Source organism: Anarrhichthys ocellatus, unplaced genomic scaffold, assembly GCF_004355925.1.
Source record: "Anarrhichthys ocellatus isolate YVR2014 unplaced genomic scaffold, GSC_Weel_1.0 scaffold25, whole genome shotgun sequence".
NCBI classification, from domain to species: Eukaryota; Metazoa; Chordata; class Actinopteri; order Perciformes; family Anarhichadidae; genus Anarrhichthys; species Anarrhichthys ocellatus.
Genome location: NW_022280055.1, coordinates 3,641,176 through 3,662,372, shown reverse-complemented (window position 1 = coordinate 3,662,372; position 21,197 = coordinate 3,641,176). Strand labels below are relative to the sequence as shown.

Here is a 21,197-nt window from a genome sequence, read left to right as displayed (position 1 = left end):
TCTCTCTCTCTCTCTCTCTCTCTCTCTCTCTCTCTCTCTCTCTCTCTCTCTCTCTGTGTGTGTGTGTGTGTGTGTGTGTGTGTGTGTGTGTGTGTGTGTGTGTGTGTGTGTGTGTGTGTGTGTGTGTCAAAGCTGTCCCTTGCAGCAGTATCTGATGCTACAGCTCATTAGAAGAGCTTCCTCAGATAAAGCCAACATAACTGATCTTTTATTCACAAAAACTGTCAGCAGCGGCTCGTGGCGATGTTAACACCAGAGCGATCAGCCAGAGACAAGACGGACCGGAACGCTTAATGAGTAATGATGATGACTGCTTCGTGTCGAGCCATGCCTCATTCACAATGCTGCTGTTTAATGTTGTCTTGGATATTGGGAGACGGTTGACATCTTGGACCGGAACTTAAGACCTTTTGTGAAACCTTTGGGGCCACTCTTCAATTCAGAGTTCATCCAATTCACAGAGCAGAACTTGCTCCAATGAAACGTGTTAACTTTCAGAATTGGCTTCTTTTCACATTATATTTTTTTATTCATTGCGGATGTTAATCATGGTTGTGGAATATAACAGGGGAGCTGAACTATTCAGTGAGGTCCTACCACAGCAACTTCATAAGATTTCATATTAAATCCAGACAATTTATGAGCCCAAATAATGAAGTATTTCTAATTTATTACAGCGCAATAAGGGAGTGCTTCTTCCACAGAAAGCCTTAACAAAGCATTATATTGCTCTCTTGGTTTGTGCTTTTGTTTCCTAACACGAGTTTTGCTTTTTAACTACCTCGCCCATTGATGTGTGTAGAATTCCCCAAATGATTTTACTTGTACGTTCTTTGAAACTGCTATAACATTATTGTAAGGAATATAAGATTGCTTTTATTTACAAGTGGAGAATGCATTCAACGATAACCTCCGATAAAAATAAAGCATTGCAGCACAAACAAACAAAACAACCTCTCAAAAGATCACCGTCACCTATTGATCAATCAGTAAGCTGTGCTAATAAAGGGAAAGGAGGACAGTGAGCAAAGCAGTGCTGATCAGATCATTACGACACCGAAGCATCGTGTGGAAGTATTTAGAAAATGTTATCTTGGTCAATTCAATATCCTTGAGCTTCAGACTGTTGGTCTAATAAAACAGGACATTTGAAGGCATGATCTCTGGGATATATAATGGACATTTTATCTTCTATATTCTGACATTTTATGAACCCAATGCTTTGTTGATTGATTGAGAAAATATATATAATAATATAATAAACATTTCCTACTGCACAATGCCACCTTCAGCTGAGTTTAACAGGATGTTCTGTCTATAAAATATACTGTAGTACTGACGCTTCATCTCACCTTGAGGAAGACCTGCAGCTCCCGGGACTGTGTAAGCTGAAGGATGTCTGGCTGCAGATGTTTGAATATGGACACACACATGTACACCTGGTAGTCGGGACCCATCACCACACAGGTGGACAGGTAGTGGCAGATTTCTGTCCAGTCCAGGTAGTTCCAGAAGCACTGAGTCAACCAGTGGAGGCACATCTGTGGAAAGAAAAGCAGTGACTTACAGGATTATAAGATGCCCAGAAGACCAGGCGTAAGAGTTTTCCCAGCAGGCTACAGGGCTAAAAGTTTACACATAAAAGATGGAGGTTGATTTGTAGATGCATTAAGCAAGCTCAGCAGGATTTTAAAATAGATTCTGTATTTCACAAGGAGCTGTCAGACACTCAGCCAAAACAAAGATGACAATGTGGTTCTATATAAAAGTCCTGCTGCTGCATTTTAAACCAGATGGTTTCTCCAGTGGCAATATGAAAAAGGAAAATAAATGAATCTAGTTTTTCAGTTGGAGAAAGGAGACGAGCAGAAGATGGACTTGATATGAAGCATAGGGATTGAACTGTATATACGGTACATCAACAGTATTTACTGTGACCCTTGTTCGTCTCGGTTCGGTTCCAGCCTGATCAATCTGTGTATTACGAGGTGCATTCACAAGATTTGATCATTTGCAAAATCGACGGCCTTAAAATTGTAATGTAAGGCGACTTGTTCCGCTTTGTTTGTGGGCAGATTTTGTTGTTAAAAAAGAAGAATTGCACACCACAGTGAATCCTCAGTGATTTAAAGTTGATGCACTCCCTCACAGGTTCATGATCAGTTGGACAAATCAGACAAAGTCAGTAGATGTATGCACGTGCGTGTTCAATCAAATCAGTCACACAGCAGTCTCTCTCTGTAACCTCAATCTCCATTTGGTGCTAAAGTTCGAACTATTGTAAGTCAAGACATTTTAAAGATGAGAATTTTGCCATTAGACTTATTTTTAACTGAAGAAAGCAAGAGGAAACTCGATCTTCAAAGTATCTACCTGAAAATATCCCAGCCCCCCCCCCTTCAGACCTTCCTCCCCCAAAACATGCAAAAGCGCACTGCCTGACTCCTGCTGCAGGACGAGTCCCGAGAGTGTTGGAGTGAGACCTGACATCATCATCATGAACACAAACATTCACAGCTGCTAAGCTAGCATGTATTGGTACATGTTAACCCTCCTAGCCTTGTGGAAGACTCTGGTCATGCGCGGGATCACAGAGTAGTCAGTAGGATTTCTACTCTGGGGGAAATTAATGTCTGCACAAAAGTCACTGCAAACCATAAAATATGTAGTTGTGAACAAAGGGGTGGACCGACATCACCGTGCCCTGAGCCATGCCATTAGAATGGCTTATGAAGACGGCACACTGAAAGTTCTACATGTACTCTGAGTGCACAGCCTTACAGGGAAGCGCCGCTCATTGACAAATGTGTCGGGATCGGTAGAACCCACTCTCTTCATTTGGCTGAACTCAGCTGTTCTCGATTAGATCAGAAGTTTTGAGTCAGACAGAGTTTCACAACCACATATCCAGTTTATCCAAACAGACAACAATCAGTGCACTCGCCGCCTTTCAACTAATTGTCGTGCCAATAATTAGCCACTGTGTTCACTAACGACACAAGTCTGCTCAAGCATACAGAACAAGCTCCACTTACGCTCCATAAACATATTAGATTATTATCACCCCCCCCCCTCCTCAGCTACAGCCTAATGAAAATACTGACAAACTAATTTGTGTGTTGTAATAAAAACAGGGAACGACTGGATCCATGCTGCGCTTTCTTTCTAAATCCTCAGGCAGAAAAACAAGTACCACAGATACAGTACAGTCCTTTCTGTGACTGTAAATCCCTTCAAGGTTCTTCCAAGAGCAGCTCTTCTTTTTGTGAGAGCAGCAAAATGTGCTGCTGTTAGTGTTCCTGTGTGCTAACACTGAGGGTGCACTGGTGAGTGCGACTGGATTCTTTACTTTAGTATTCACTTTCCTTCTGCCACAAAGAGGCTTTTAGATGCTGTTATAATCTTACCTTGATACATTTGTGTGTGAAACACGGAATGTTCTGCGGCAGAGACGAGTGATAATTCAATATCATTGTTCATATACTTTTCAGCACATTATCTATTCTTCACCTTTATTTGTCTGGCTTTGTTGTCCTTGTTCCTAGCTGTTATGTCTGTTTCTGTGCAAGTACATTTAGGGATGCAAAGAAAACGGAGTCAAATTCCTTGTTTGTGCACAATGTGCATACACACTTGGCCAAGGTGCTTCTGAATATATTTGACATATTGCAACATATACTTATATAAATATATTTATTTATTTCATTTCCTGATATTGCTACATTACCACGCCCTTTCTTGTGTTGACATAACATATTGATGCTTAAAGCTGCACTATACTGTATTTTCATATTAACAGTCAAATATAAAAGAAATTTGGACAGAACGATACATTTAAAGACGCCATCTTGAACAAGTTGTTGCAGCCCTAAACTCACAGAGTAGGTGAATTTAACTATAACTAGATAAAAACTACCTTTGAACCGTAACGACCTCAATGTGATATATCTATATAAATGATCAGTATGGGGAACTTGGCCCACTAATGTTTTAGTGCGCCTAAAGGCAGACATTGTCTCTTATTCAGTACACATGAACAACACTAATCTTCACCCCCATCATTTATTTATTATTTATCCTTTACCTACCATAGGTCACCGCTCAGACTAAAGACAATTACTGTTTAAAAGCCTCCTTTCTCTCTCACACACACACACACACACACACACACACACACACACACACACACACACACACACACACACACACACACACACAAACACACACACACACACACACACACACACACACACACACACACACACACACACACACACACACCCACACACACACACACACACACACACACACACACACACACACACACACACACACACACACACACACACACACACACACACACACACACACACACACACCCCCCTACCTATTCTCAAGGCAGGATGTTTAAAATGCTGACATATCCTGTGGATGGATTTCGACTGAGGCCGATGTCCACACACATTCAAACACAACCTCTACTCTATGAATGTCAGAGGTGTATAACGCTTCATTTGCCACTGCTGCTTTGTCAGGCTTTAAAGCTCAAACCTTTGGAATAGATATTTCCAGTTCTAACTGAAGAGCAGGTGCCCGTTACCGCCGAGAAGAGCAAAGAGATGAGCTGAATGTTAACGTTTTACTCCACCCTGGAGACGGAGAGTTCGGATCTTTGATGCAAATGCGGCGAGTGTTATCAGCGCCCCTGCTGCCGTACATCATGTGAACCTCAACTGTCAACCGCCGACACGCGGAAGACAGGATCAAACATAAGAGGATTCAAGGTGAGAGAACCTTTCATCTATCTCGGTGTTTGTGAGAGAGAAAGTCGGTGTCAAAAGAAATAAGCGCAGAGGAACGAAGATCTAACTTTTCAACTGCTGTTCAAAAAAAGCAGAGGGAAAAGATTCAATGTCAAAACTGCATTTTGTTTTTTTGAAGTCTAGTTAAGTCAAAGTGGATTAAAAAGGGGGCAAAGTGTGCTTATAAAGGCTTTAAACTCTGTTTTGGGTCTTTCACTGACATCATGAATGAAATAGTCAACTAAAGTGACAAAACTAAATGAGCGGCTGACTTTGGCAAAAGCAATGCAAAAGAAGTAACTGTGTATCCTGAACTGCATCGTTGTATCATTCTATCATTTTGGAACACTTATAATCATTTTGAAGAAAACGTCTGAGGATCAGTTATTTTCTAAATCTCAGCCCAAGAGACAATTTTGCACCAGTCGGCTTTTAGTGAACGGTTTGTCTGTTTCTTTACAGGTCGTACCTGTGACGGGGTGAAACCAGACATCCTGAAGACAGAGTGGACCAGAGGAACTTCAGCTTTCAGCAGCATCTCCACATAGTGAGCTGTACACCAGTACACAGGAGGGATTCCTGATTCAGCTACTTCCACAGGAAAATGGACCTGTGATGACAACCACAAGCTTTTTCATCTCGGGACATTTTTAGATTTAAAGCTGATTTCTGTATCCGTAAATATGTCCAACTTTGCTCGTATTACTGGTGGACATTCAAACAAAAAACAACAGACGCATCAATTACAAGCTCCTTGTTTAGTACTCGATGCTGGTATAGAGATAAAAACAGTCTTGAATACTTTTATTTTGAGCAAATGAAACAAAGAGCATGCTGCTTTGTGTTCACGTAGAGGTGTGTGTACGTGTGTTCATGCCCACATTCCCTCCTCAGCTTGCTGCTGCCTCTTAATTATTCGTGCCCTTTCTCTTTTCCATGATATTGACAAAATCAACCACGTTGAGTACTTGGAGACCAACTGCTCTGTGGAGAAATTCACCGGCTGCATCTGCATCATAAACACTAAGAGCGCGTAACCGACGAGTCCAGCTGAGCTGTATCGACTGATGGGACGAGACGACTGAGGTTGGTATAATGATAAAACTACTCCCCTGCAATTTTCAATGATTGAAACCAGGCTGCGTTTTCTTTTACTCTTCTTTCCCCTTATTTATCACTTTCAATCGTCTTCGTTCTAGTACTACTCCTCTTCTTCTTTTTCCCGATGAGTAAAAAACATCCCGTTTGTTTTTCACCATGTTGAAAAGTGAAGACAGAGTCAAACTGAACGTCACTGTGAGAATTGTTAGGATTCATCACCATCCTTATTTAATTATGTTTTCCGTGCTGTGATTGTTGATGTGCTTTGTATGAAAGAGGAGGGATTAAATGAGACGGAGGCCGTAGCCGTTAACGGTTGGGAGGTACGTTTGAAATGTTCATCAAAAATCACATGAACCTCTCTCAACGCCACCCACACACTCGCACGCAGATATAAAAAGCTGCAAGACGACACTTTTTTTAGCCCACATTTACATTTGGTAAATGGACTTGTACTTGTGTAGCGCCTTTCTAGTCTTCCGATCACTCAAAGCACTTTAACACTACACGTCAATCACACTCATTCATACACCGATGGCCGGCTACCATGGACGGTGCCACCATCCATCAGGGCTAGTTAACCATTCACACTTGCTCACACACACCGATGGCACAGCCTTAGGGAGCAGTTTTGGGGGTCAAGTGTCTTTCCAAAAGACACATCGACATGGACTGGAAGAGCCGGGGATCAAACCGCCGATGTCCGCAATCTCAAACTGTCTCCTGAGCAGCAGCACCATGAGACCTTTCAGGCTTGCTGCCATGTGAGGCTTCTAAAGTGTTAAATTACTGCATGTTCAAATACTGGCTATTGTAGTTTTGAATACACTGTACCGTAGTCGTGTTTGGACATTGTTCTACTCACAGACGCATGTATCCTCGCTGGCCAGATGAATGCAGAGGTTAGCAGAGAGGACAGGTTGAGTAGAAAACCGAGAGACCGCTTCATGTCTCCAGCCATGAGGAGGAACACTGTGGAGGCCAGCCAGTCGTGGCCTGGATAACCGTCCTGCTGAGTGACTGGAGGGCCAAGTTAAAGAGCCAAAGGACTGATGGAAAAGATACTCAGACAATACAAAGACAACTCAGTAATGCTCAACAAACATAGCTCTTTACATTAGTTTTGCAACATGAAAGTGGTCCATTGATAATAAATGGGACAGATGCATGCGGACTCATACGGATCTTGAATTGCCTACAAAAACGAGCTTCTGTAACACAAATTCAATTCATAACAGCTATAATGAATGGAAAGTACCACTTTGTATGCAAAGAGAAATCTGATTGAAGTAACAATCTCTGCATTTTATTACTAATAATGATCTACAAAGCTGTACATCAGAGTGGCATAGAAATAACAAAATCTGACTTCACTTCATATATTTTCTGGCAACAGCAGGTAGTGTTGAATTAATGAAAGCGTGTAATTAGTTACACAAATACTATCAAAGCTGAAATTCATTGATTTTGTTTATATTTTAAAGGATTTGTAGGATTTGGCGTCACAAGAAGCTGAGTGCTAATGTTTTGTTAAATAAAGCATTACACTAAAACCACTTTACTCTCAACTCACACTGCAGCGTGTCAACCACAGAGTGAGTAATGCTCGGACAGTCAACAAACCCTGCAACACCAGACCAACACCTCTGAACAGCCTCCAAAGATCTAGCTCTCTGTTGGCTGTATCACTGTGTGAAGTTATGATTTTGGGGATCTTGTTCTATGAGGAGTCAAGTGTGAATCCTGTGAGAGATTCAGCCAACATGAATTACAGGTGGCACCACTGCATTGTGAACACCACATGACGCCAGCAACGGCGAGAATAGAAACAAAAACGATTGGAAACACCGGGGCCACAACGCAATCAGACTTAGTTTTCTAACTTACAGCTTTCTCAAGTGGTTAATTCGAGCTCTGATGCATTTACTCCTTATGCTCAGTTTCATTTAGACATTGTAATAATTAAATCAGATCCTGCGGGAAGCAAATAACTGCCCTGATATGCAGGTCCTGTTGCAGGAGAACTGTGGAGCGATTAGTCGGGGAGTGAGAACGCAATCTGGCTTTACTCCAGAAAACAACCCCAGGCGACCAACACACCTGTTTGTTTATGTCTTTCTACTGATTTGCTGCCTGAGAATAATGTAAACCTTTAACTTTTGTTGAGGTAGAATGCACACAGGAATATTTAATATGCAATTTGCCGGTAAAACATTCACTGGATTTAGTGTAACAGCATTTAAAATATGCTTCACAAACTCAGAAATGATTCAGGTTATAAATACTGAAAAGTAAAGAAAATCAAATCGTATCAATGTCTTGGATACTACCCAGCATGCTCCTAGATAATGTCTGGATGAATGGAGAGTTGAGAGTATTGTCTAAAGCCAAAGGAACTACTTTCAGCCAGGTGACAAGGAAACACACCTCAACACCAACAACACCAAAGATATGTGGCAGGCTCTCCAGAATGTCACGAGCAACAAAAGCACCTCATCATGTGTGAGACCACGTTGCCAGATGAGCTGAACACCTTTTTACGCTCGCTTTGATCTCCTCAACAAAGAGTCCGCAGTAAAGTCTGCCCGACCTTCAGAGGACCGGACACTTTCAGGATCCACAGAGGATGTGAGAAACACCCTGTGAATAGGAGTGAAGAGAGCTGCTGGGCCTGATTACATCCCTGGTTGTGTACTAAGAACATGTGCCAACCAGCTAAATGATGTCCTCACTGACATAACACTGTCACAGGAGAGTGTTCATACCTGCCTCAAGACAGACACCATCTTCCCTGTAACTAAAAAGTCTGCAGTGTCCAGTCCAAACGACTACAGCCCAGTAGCACTCACCCCCGTTCTGACGAAGTGCTTCGAGGGACCGGTTCTCCAGCACATCTACAACACCCCAGCCACAGCCTGGACCTTCACCAGTTTGCATACAGAGCAAACGATCCACAGAGGATGCCGTCTCCACTGGTCCACTCAGCCCACACACATCTTGAAACAACTTCATCTGAATGTTGTTTGTTGATTTCATCTTAGCATTCAACTCAATCTCCCCCATGAAACCGATTGTTAAAACTTTGGGCTTAAGTACCCAACTCTGCATCTGGTTATTAGACTTCCTCACAAACAGATTGGCAACCACACCTCCTCCACTCTAGTGTTTAACACCGGAGCCCCCCAGGGCTGTGCGCTCAGCCCCCTCCTGTCCACACTGTACACCCCCGACTGCTACCCCCGTCATGGACAGAACTCTGCAGTGAAGTTTGCAGATGAGACTGCATACGCACAGGATATCAACAGTCTTGCAGAGTGGTGCACAGAGAACAAGCTATCGCTCAACACCAGCAGAACCAAGGAGCTAATTGTTGATTTTAGAAAAAAGGAGCCAAAGATGCACACCTCTGTCAATCTCCTTTAGATTTGGGAAGACTCTACCCAGTGTCTTCATGTTCAATTTTCCACGTACAAAAGGAAACTTTCTGAAGTAGAGAGAAGGCCCATCAGCTGCTATTCAGCACAAAAGGAGGCTGAACTGAGAAATATAATCTGTATTGTGTTGATCAGGCAGAGATGGACACTATCAGTTCGTTGTCCCTCTCACAGTGAGACGGGGGGAAGTTATTAATCTAACCTGTCACTGTGTGTGTGTGTGTGTGTGCACGCACACGTGCACACACACACACACACACACACACACACGTTGAATGAGTAAAAAGATGTTGGATATAAAATGATGTCAACATTTGTGCATGTTTTTACAGATAAGTCAGCATGTATGTGTCAATGTGTATTCTCATGCATCTACTGTAGCTGTATAAAGCATCACTTGTTCTTATGTAAATGTATTCATTTATTTGGGATGGTTCATCTTTAGATATTAATTGTTGAAGTCACTTTCCAAACATTTTTAATTTATGAACTCAACAATTTGAAGGTTATGGTGGGACCCCAATCAACATTTTTGGACGCAAATTGCATATTAATGTTTTTCAATTGTGTAGCCCAAGAAAATGTGCAAAATGACAGAATACCTTACAGTCACAGTCTACCTACTCTTCATGAGTCCAGATGTGGAGTCTGTAAAGGATACTTTGCTCTGAAGCACTTTTGACTGTCTGTGTGGACAAGACGATGTTAATATGCTGCATTAGCAGAGTCAGGTCATTCACAGCATCGTCTGTCAGTAGCTTGAGGTAGCTGCCGTACCTGTAGATAAAAGACAACAGAATCAATCCTCAACATGTTTGTGTGTCACACAGTTTTAGTGAATATTTGGTATTTTACCACAGTCAAATATGATCTTACAAACCAAAATCCTGTGTTCGGTATCGGATCTTTCTATGAACCCCCTTCTTATACTTAAAGTCACACAACACAACGGGAGATTAATAATAAAGAGACAACAAAATACTGAGACCTCAGGCAAATACACTAAAGTACTCCTCAAAATTGAATTCAACAATCTTAATGTGGTCAGTTTGAACTCTGCAAGTCTGACACTTCTGAATCCAGGCTTAATTCTAAATTCATGTCAAACTACTTGTATTCCTTTAAGACACGGTGCTCTTTCAGGGAGCGCTCACACACTGTGTTTCTGTTGATACAGAAAATGTAAACATGGCACTCAGTTCTGAACATGTTTTTGTCTAAAGCTCCCTTCTGGAGAGGTTTCGAACAATGAGTTATACAGTATATATCCACTATGTAATATTGCAGTAGGGTGTTCTTTAAGGACAAAAAAACAGCAGTGTGAGAACTATAACACAAGTCAGAGGATCTACTAATGGGACAATAAAGAGCAGACCAAATAGTGCACACTGGCTGCATCATTTGAGTGAGAACAGAACAGCAGGAGAACCCTTACACACCTTCCACAGGTGTGGGGGTCTAATGCTCTGCTGGTAGGAGTAGAGGAGGATACTATTATTTCTCTGTACACAGCAGCATGTATCTCTTATGTAAAAAAAATAAAGTGTGGACAGGTGGCTATTTGTTCCTCTGAGGGACACACCTTTGTGAGCTGTGTTCTTCACACAGCCCATAAGGGGGCTACTGAATCAGGAAACAGCTAATTATTACCTGTTAACCTTGTTGTTGCACTCCATTTCAATCAATTCAGTCCGTTGAAAGAATTATTATTATTAATTATTTTTCAGCGTTGGCTTTCTCCAATTTTTATTTTTTATCTTTAGGTGCACATTTTCAGCTCCAAAGAGAACAGACCCCTTTCCTCTGTGACTGAGGCATTGAAACCAAAACCTGGGGCCAGATGCATAAACGATGTGAATGCACAAAAAAACAACACACAAAACTGCATTGTCAATTATGTTTTGAGGGAAACATATTTTCTTCTGGATTACAAAAGATTAAAAACTTGTAATCACATAGTCTGCATAGAAAGAAGGTCACGGTGAACAGGTGGGTCGACACAGGACTTTAAAAGGCCTGAAACCAAAAGTCAACATTGCCTTAATATACGTACGTAATTTAATTAAACCACAATGTTTTAGTTTAAGTAGTTTTGTTGCATTTTTATTTTTGTTTAAATTTACAATATTAACCACATATTTAAAACTGCGACCGTAATCCAGGATCAAATACATTTCCCATGAAACGTAATTGAGAATGCAGTTTAGTTATAGAAAGGTAAAAATAAGGCGGTAGGCTGAATCTTATGTGCCGTGTTGGGGAAGTGAGCTCTGGTGTCAGAGGGAAATTGCTTGCTGTAAGTTCATGATTGAAGTGAACTGTAGTGGAAGTTTTAGAGGTAGTTTGAATATTGGTTAATGTTGGAGCATTGCTGGGAGCTCTGAATTTAGGGAAAGGTTTTAAAATGACTTGCAGCAGATAGTTGGTGGTAACACAGTAGCATAAAGTGGAGTGAAATTTTTTTTTCTCCAGTATCAAACTGGGGTAAATGTACCTTCTTGAGCAGAATCCAAGTCTTTAGGGGTATTTTCTTAATCTGCAGTTACTGATATGAAGCATGTGGTTCAGCGAGTGCTTGTACACAGCAGGATTCTCCTTCCTATCTAGGTTGCTGCTGTCAGAATACGGTCTAATTAAATGCAGGTTTATGAGCTATAGAAAAAACAGTTAGCTGTACATACCTGACACAGGTGTCGATTCCCAGCTGCTCCACAGATGATAATACAGCACTCTTTACACTCTTCTCCTCTGCTGTAAAACACGGCAATTAAAGAGATGTGGTTGTTACCAGGCAAGGCAACAGGCAGAGAAGGGGATATGGCTGAAGTTTTTTGGAGGAACAACACATCACTAACGGGGTGCGTTACGACTGCAGAGAATTGAAAAACATGAGAAGGTATCATGACTTGCTACTTTACAAAGCACTACGGATGTGACATGGATGTGTCTGGGTAATTTCATAGTTGGCAGTTTTACAGCGGTTGTTTGCCATTTAATTGTGATGTTTGTGAGGCAGCATGGCATCAAGGTGACTTGGGTAATTCCACTATCAGTCAGCCACGGGTAATTTCACTGCAGCATTTCGATGGTTTACAGCAGTGGAGTCATAACTCATGATTTTAGGAGTGGGTTGGATATTTGGAAGAAACTACAGCATGAAATGTTGGCCCCTGTGAGAAAGCCCTTTATCTCGGGACTTTATCTTCATGTGTGGAGCGAGATACTACAGCAGCTGAAAATACTGCAGCAGGGCAGCTTTAGATCCACATGCCACAGCTTTGTACAGATCGTTGAGCTATCAGTCTTACCAGCTGCTCTCATGGGCTCTTAGTTAGCCCCATTAAGTGTGCAGAATCATAAAAATATATTAGTTTTTGGAGTTACAGTAGTAATTGTGACGGGAGAGCGATGAATAAAGCAATAACTGCGGGAGGCCTGATATTTTGTTTTGAAAGATGTTTCCACTGCTTCCTGGCTTTGGGGAAAAGGAATATTATTACATTTGTGCTAATGGATCCCCTGCTTCAGACAGTTTGTGGGAAGATGATGAGTAGATTTTGATAATTAATAGAAAAAGTATTATCCAGACAGCATTAGTGGCAGGGAAAACTTCAAATCCAATTTACAGACTAATAGTGCAGAACAATGAAAGGGAAATGATAATATGGTCGCTGTAATCGACATATCGAAGTGATAATTCAGCATCGTTACCGTTGAAAAATCGGAGCTCAGCAATGTGGATGAATAACAGGCCATCAAATCTTGTATTAATTGACAGAAAATAGCTTGTGACAGAGGCACGAAGCAGTGCCAGAACAACTAATGCTGTATTTTCTCTCTCACACTTCTCTCATCACATATTAACATCTCAAAAAAACTCTTGCTGATGGCAATTACTGTCTAATGGAGATGAATGCTCTCTTGTTGTATTTATTCTCCCCCCCCCCCCTCCAGTTCCTCTCTGCTCCCTTCCTTACAGCACTACTTTAGAGTTTGTGATAACTATAATCTAAAAACCATTTCAACTTTCGTTACAAAGACCAAAAGTTGAAAGATGGCACCTGAATTGCATTGTTGACATTAGGTGTAAGATGAACACACGTGTACAAGGAGGCAAACGTGTGCAGTCTGAAAAATAAATGTGGAATTAAGAAAGAGGTGTCGAGGTTAACTTTCAAGCCGACGAGGAGGAGAAGTCCTGAAGGTGATCAGGGTCTGCAGGTCCATGCCGACTAAGCAAACATCTTCTGATGTGTGATATGTTTGAAATCTTCAGAACAAGCTAAAAAGTGAAGCTTGAAACTATAACCTTTTTTTTTTTTTTTTAAGAAGTCACAAGCCGAACCGGTTTGGAACCACTGGTTACATCTTCAACAATACATTGTATTTTCTAAGCTTATCATGCATTTCTTATGTAATATCCAAGTCTGAAATCTACAGTAATTACAGCTTTCAAACAATATTTCCCTGAGAAAAATAGTGGAGAAGTGTAAAGTTTCATAAAATGGAAATACACAAGTAGAGTACAGGTATCTCAAAATTGTCGACGTACAACCTTTTCAACACCTCAAAGAAATCTATTGAAATGAAGATTCATTTGAGAAAGTGTAGATCTCCGCCTGAGCTATTAAGATGCAACAGTCACATAAAAAGGTGGTCTCTCTTTGTTTCCTGCCATCCGATTTCAACAGGCAGCTAAAGTAATGAGATTGCTTGACAGCTGCCTTTCGGAGTCCGGCCATGAAGGGTGAGGAGATACAACTCAGAACAGTGAACTGACAAAGGTTAATACCTGCCAAATGAGTTGGCTCTCTCCATACAACGGGAGCACCCAAATAGGGCAGAGTGGCTGAGACTGTAGTCCATGTCGATCAAACACTAAGGAGGAGCCCACTACCACCCGTTACCCCTGCTATACACACACACTTTTACACTCTCTCACACAAATGTGACTGGCAGATTGCAGAATTCACCGAGAGCCACGACAGCTGTCGGGTCTCCTCAGAGGCTATCAGGTGGGAGGAATATTAGAGGGGAAAGATGGGATAGCAGCGTGTGTGTATGAAGTAGAAAGTACACCAAATAACCATTTTAAAGCAAGGAAGAGATGCAGAGACGTAGGCTAATATGACTATTTCATAACTGATTGTTGGTCTGATGCTGGAGCAGAGGGTGCCAAACGGATTTCAGGGTGTCACAGATTTTATACAGCTTCTATGCAACTGCACTGACTAAAGGATTTTCTGCCAAGTTGAAACATGTCTGAGCAAAACCAACTGCTCAGATGAGACTGAAGAGTGTATTGTTTACTTGCTGTTATTTTGTTCCATCTTTCCAAAAACTACTGACGCATTTCTGTTAAATGATACATTGCAGTGCATTACATCTAAGTCCATTAAAGTCCGCTCCACTCAAAGTATGATTTGCTTTTTGTCGCTTCACTGTTCATGAGTTTGATATACTTCATCTGCTGAAGTTATTCTGTGCTCTGCTTAAATCGGTGTTTAAAGGTTAACCTTTGTAATTTTCAACCCGGACCCTATTTTCCCAGGTTTTAGTGTGTACGTGAGGAACAATTTTAATAAATTGGTCCAGTACTGAGCGGGAGCACCGCAGCCGGCAGTCGTTAAACAAGCTGCAATGTAATTCTTCGGGCAATTGCTCACCGTCAATGTACCTCCTCTAAATGTGCTTGTTTTTGCTACCGACAGGTCAGATTGGTATTAAAAGTGTCTCAGAACATTACGGGCAGGACCCCACAGAGAAATGGAACTTTTTTTCTTTAACTTTCATTTGATCTGGTCGGTTTGGTTTTGTGTCACGTGACTTGTTGCCAGAAGACAACAGCAGAAATGTGAGTGAGAGTTGGTGAGAGGAGTACCAGGAAGAGTTTGTTGTGTTAGAGTCCAGTAGATGCATTTTTAATGAAATGGCTGAATATCTAGCTGATTTCGAAAATGTGGATGAGGCCCAACCCTCTCATGAGATTTTAGAATGAACCTTCTCCTTGAGCGAGACTTGTTTAGACACAATAACAAACAGATCAGATCAAGTGAAAGAAAAACATTATAGTTCTCTGTATTTTTACAATCTGACAATTTAACAATCTGAGCCTGTCAGGGGCAAAAACAAACTCTTTTAGTGGATGTACATTGAGGGTGAGGAAAATAATTACATTGCAGCTAATTACGCTGCCGCCCGCTGCAGTGCTCTCTCTCAATAATGGACCGATTTAAAAAAAAAAAAAAAAAAAAGTGTACCCATTAGTCACAAAAACATAGGAAAATAGGGTCGAGGTAGAAAAATACAGAAGTTACCCTTTAACACATGTAGGTACAAGCATGATTTTGTGACTTCACAACTAGTTTGGAAGCTAATCATCGTCCATGATGCAGCTTACACAAGTCAGTTAGACTAGGAGCTGGATTTTTAAGTGAAGAGAGATGCATGTATATCAGTCAAATCCTGAAAAGCTTTGATTGCTTTGTAATCATTGTTGTTTACACCAAACTAGCTGCCGGCATCTTCAAATCTGTCACATCACAAGTTGAAGATATAATCATATTTTCTTCAATTTTTTTGACATCAACCTGATTTCTCAAGTTTTTATCTATGATACAAAATATAACAATACACATTTGTATAAGACTGATCAGACAAATTCCTATCAATCTAATGTGTAAAATGTGGGAGGACTCGATATAGGCTCTATAAGTGTTCAATGTTAATAAAATTATGTAAATTCAGAGTGGCTGATTTCTAAAAATTAAATATAAGAATGTCATAATGTGGAAATTAACAACTTTGAAGTGTGTGAGTGAACTTAGATAAATAATTCATCAAAACAAACACTTCTGAGATTCTTCATCAGTGTGGCCTCAGAGGAGACATGCCTCTGTGCTGATACTGATAAAAGACATCCAATACACTGCGGGGAGATATTTAGTTCTTCAATGGAAAAATGCTACCTCTTTATTGGAAAAAAACATAATTAAAAATAGAAAAGATTCATTACTAGAGTATTGCCCATTCTGTGTTTGGCCAACCGCTCATTGACTCAAGGGAAGTAAAGAAGAGTTTGGTTGTAACGGTGGTATTTCAAGCATCCGGAAGCAAAATTAAACTGCAGTCAATGAGCCTGCTTGAAAGAGGCTTGAAACTGGCCAAGGCCGGGTCTAGTGGAGTTATTTTGCAGACAGCAATGTAGTGTCATAAATTATTATGGCAAAAACTTTCAAAATTGGAGTTGCAATGGCAGAGTGGTGCTGTTCCTGTAGGCTCTCCGCTCATGCTCGATGACTACAAGAGAAGTAAAGGGTGGCTGTAAAGTTAACCAGCATTCATGTAACGTTAGCGCGCTATATCCAGCATCCAGCAGCCAAAGTGAACTGCAGTCAATGAGTCGCTGTTTGCCCGCTGCGGACGACATGCTGGAGTGCAGAGCCCTGCAGCCCTGCTCCTGCACACAGCGCTGTATACTTGTTTATTCAAATGTAATTGATATTGGCCGTGTCGAGTGTCCAAATTGCACCAAATTTGACAAAGCACTCCCTTGGGTTTGTGTGTAGATCAGATGAGCGGTTCTCGGGATGTGCAGAGAACACAGTCGGACAGACAATGATCCTTGAGTTGTATTTAAATAGACTTAAATAAATTTTCTGAAATTTAGACTGTATTTCAGAAAGAATAGACCCACGCTGCCTTTTATTAGTCTTTTGACAAAGGATTGGCGAACGAATTCTATTACTCTCATGCAGTATCTGCTCTTCTTCAGTAGCTCAGGGACATTTCTCACACACACACACACACACACACACACACACACACACGAGGAAGACCAAATTCTATTTCAAAAACCTGCATTATAGCTAATACTAATATACCATGACCAGGGAAAATGTTTTTTTAAGCTTCCCATTTACATTTCAAACAGGAAACATACCTCAAGCCTACAGTTCACCTGTCATTCTACATAACTCGGGTGTACAGAGCATATTAAACTACAACTACAGCAACAATTCTATTGCCTTGTGCAACATAATGTTGCAGTTAACTACAACCAGGACTGGTTTATGTAATGTTATGGATATGTATCAGGAGATGGTATACATTAATCTAGAAAATTAACTGAGAACCTGTTTGCGGATAAAATAAGTCCAGGAATGTCCGATTCAACTAATTAGGCGGCTCTGACCGATTGTCGAACCTCAGATTAAGGAGGAGCAATGCGGATTCTGTCCTAGCTGTGGCCTAGTGGACCAGCTCTGTACCCTGGCAGGGCTGTTGGAGGGGCAATGGGAGTTTGCTCATCCAGTCTACGTGTGTTTTGTGGACTTGGATAATGCTTATGACCGTGTCCCCCGTGGAGTCCGGTGGGGAGTACTGCAGGAAAATGGGGTACTTGGGTCATAGCTACAAACCATTTGGTCCTTGTACAACCAAAGTGAGAGCTCAGGCTTCTCACTTGATTTATTTATCAAATAATAGGTTGTGGTCTCAATCTCTAGTTTCAAGTCTTCATCAATACAGCATGATGTTCATTGAGTAAATTATGATCCCCTTTAAAGTCAAATAGACCATAAAGCGGAGTATGCTTTAGGGCGGGCTTACTGTGACCGACAGATCACAAACTTCCGTTCACTCGTTGCGAAAAACAACATGGCGACGGCAAAATTGCCTTACTCGAGGCTTCAAAACGTCCATCCACAAACCAATGGGTGACATTACGATGACTATGTCCACTTCTTATACACAGGCTTTGTGAGAGCTCTGTTCAGATACTCAGCAAAAAGTCAAACACGTTTAAAGTGGGTGTTGGCCTTTGTCACTGATTCTTACCGATTTATTATGGGGATAATATATACATGAGTCAGGGAGAAACCAGCTGAGCACATGATTTGCTTATTTTATCTCCAGTCATCATAGTGTTCAATTCTTTTCTCCCCTTCTGCTCTTTGGTGTAGTTTGTGTTGCTGTAAACCTCTGTCTTTTTGCTCTACAGTAAATGCTTTAAAATTGTCCTTGACTCTCTTTCTGATCTCTGCACTTGGGTTCATCCCCTCCAGCACTTAAAGTAGTCGCATTATCATAATAATGGTAATATTACTAATCAGTGCTAGATGATTGTACAGACATCAAGACATTATTTGAGCAGAGGTATGAAGCACTGTTGATTTAATTCCAAAGCAATGTTCATTATCTCCAGTGATGAATTGATTTAAAACACACAGTACTGTATGTTTAAAACACACAGTACTGTATATTTTAAAGCTGTGATTATTTACACTAATATAGCAGTTTAACTTGTTTAAACATAAAGGACTAGTTCCATTTATTCAGGGGACACTTGCTGAGTGTAATAGGGAAGGCATTTGTTGCTGCATGTTGGAAGCAATACAAGCGGCTCACTACTTGCTGTTATAGTTAACAAAGTTTTGTGGGTGAAGGGCATGTTACCGTCTGTTTATAACTATCTTGTAAAAAGATGTAAAATAAGACAGATATGCAATTAGTGCTTCAGTATGCAAGATTTTCTGGGTATTCACTAATTAACAGCTTTTCTTCCTAGCTGCCATCAGTCTGATCAAGTTGTTTAGCCCAACGGCTACAAAACAAGCCAACCTACTGAAATCATTTACGCCTTTGATATGAGACACATAACACATTATGACCTGGGGTAAAACACTGCTCTAAAAAGGAGGAAGAATTTCTCCACTTCTTTACCCGTATGCCAGCCCACAGGGACAACATGGAAGAGGTGTGTCAACCGCGACACCTCAACAATATTCAGAGCCTTCAACGTCTCAAGATAACTCCCATCCACTCCTAGTTTTACCAACTTTATGATTCAAAACAGTGATTTAATAAATCGGGTTGCACCATTACAACTTCAGAAATGATTTAGATAGTATGGATTTAAAATGTGTAAATCTGTTGCTAGGAAACATCTGTAGTGCTGTCCAATGAAGGGCAATTTGCCAAGTAAACAGGAAGTCAATGTCACAAAAGGTGTATCTTTTGCAAATGTAAACATCGAGAAATATCTGTTTCCGATTAAGTCATATTCATAGTTTATAATGAAATATCCGATCATGCCAACCTAACTGACGTTATTTACTCGTCAAATGTAACTACAGAATTGATCAGATCAGATATTTTGGCCCTATTCCATATCTTAGCAGCTGAAGAAATTCAACCTGCCAAAGACAATGATGGTGCACTTCTACACAGCCATCATTGAGTCCATCCTCTGCTCCTCCATCACGGTCTGGTACGCTGCAGCCACTGCCAAGGACAAGGGCAGACTGCAGCGCATCATTCGCTCTGCTGAGAGGGTGATTGGCTGCAATCTGCCGTCCCTCCAAGACTTGTTCTCTGCAAGGACCCTGAAGTGAGCAAGAAGGATTGCAGCCGACCCCTCTCACCCTGGACAGAAACTGTTCATGCCCCTTCCATCTGGCAGGAGGCTGAGGTCCATCAGGACCAAGACCTCACGACACGTGAACAGTTTCTCCCCGTCCGCAGTCGGGCTCATTAACAGAGCCGGGTCCCCCACTGACTCTGTCACTTCCCTGCACATCCCTTCTAGGTTCTTATTTAAATACACTCAACACTTTTACACTACACTTACATCTCTCTTGTGTATAGTCCTGTTATCTGTTCGTTTGTGCACTTTATTTTATATTTTCCTGTAAATTTTAATATGTTTCTACTTTGCACCGTGTTGATTGTTGTTGATTGTTAAATGTTATGCACCTCCCGTCATGTCAAATTCCTTGTATGTTCAACATACCATGGCAATAAACGGTTCTGATTCTGATTCTTACTCTTCACTATAAACAGGTCACACATTAGCAAGCTAGGGTTAATGTTTTGATTAGTTAGCTACACAACAGTTACACCTGAAAGTTACTAGGTGTAAATATTTAGTAACAACTCATTTCTAGGGAAGAACTTGTGTGTGTGGTGCAACCCGTTATAATTCAGCCATGCATAGAACTCCACTGGGTAAACGTTCGCATTAGAACTGAAACCGTCTCCTGGTGCCCTGGCACTGTCGAGCTCTTTGCCTATAGTGACTTTCACCAGAGTGGTCAAACACACCAACTTTATGTCAGTCGAGCATGCCAGTCAGATTCAGCAGATCCTCAAAGTGTTCTTTCGACAGATTCATAATTACTCCAATGAAGGTCAACAGTTCTCTTCCCCCCGCTGAAACTATGATTATACAGTGCTATAAGCAGATTGAAGCAGATGTGTTTACAATGCATTATAGACGTGGGCATCATAGAAAGTGTTACCAAATGGGTGCATTTTCATACCCCAGAAAGTAAGTAAACAGATTGATGTCCCATGTACAAAGCTCATGGCTTACTTCACTGCTCCACAGAGTACCCTTCATTTATTTTACTTTGACTAAATTGTCAATGTATTGCTCTTCTCACACTGACCTTTGCACTGAGCTGGAGTGAAGAAGCACTCTGCGGCAGAGTTGGATAGATGGGCCGCAACCTTCTCCAGAAGGTCAGCCAGCACTGGGCAGAAAGAAAACAAAAAGCCAGACACGTAAACAAAATGTATGCTAGTACAGCCTCAATACATCTCGAGTTCACAGAAAACCCAATTTACAAATTCAAATACATCCGATCCTTTACTTCCAACTATTTATAGAATGTAGATAATATCCAGTTATATAAACCACTACAGTAAGCAGCCTTTTTACAGTCTGAGTGGTCTGGAAAAACACATTTCCTGTGAGCCACAGTATGCATGTTTAATGTAGCAATCACTGAGTCATTGGCATAAAAGAAAGGCCAAAAAAAGTCCCATAGTTTTTATATATATATATATATATATATAT

General features: G+C 41.0%; 1 protein-coding gene across 5 annotated transcripts in view; it reads right to left on the bottom strand.

Moving 5' to 3' along the window:
* Positions 1-21,197, bottom strand: part of tbc1d32 (TBC1 domain family, member 32) — an 84,104-nt gene that overhangs the window by 5,000 nt on the left and 57,907 nt on the right. For 3 of the 5 annotated variants that reach the window (XM_031861428.1, XM_031861430.1, XM_031861431.1), the window contains exons 28-33: positions 20,788-20,871; positions 12,019-12,088; positions 9,999-10,114; positions 6,769-6,923; positions 5,272-5,412; positions 1,353-1,541 (exon numbers count right to left, since the gene is read on the bottom strand). In XM_031861428.1, the coding sequence (XP_031717288.1) occupies positions 1,353-1,541; positions 5,272-5,412; positions 6,769-6,923; positions 9,999-10,114; positions 12,019-12,088; positions 20,788-20,871 (755 nt within the window). The remainder of the gene's footprint in view (positions 1-1,352; positions 1,542-5,271; positions 5,413-6,768; positions 6,924-9,998; positions 10,115-12,018; positions 12,089-20,787; positions 20,872-21,197) is intronic. The other 2 variants (XM_031861429.1, XM_031861433.1) reach the window with 2 other exon arrangements.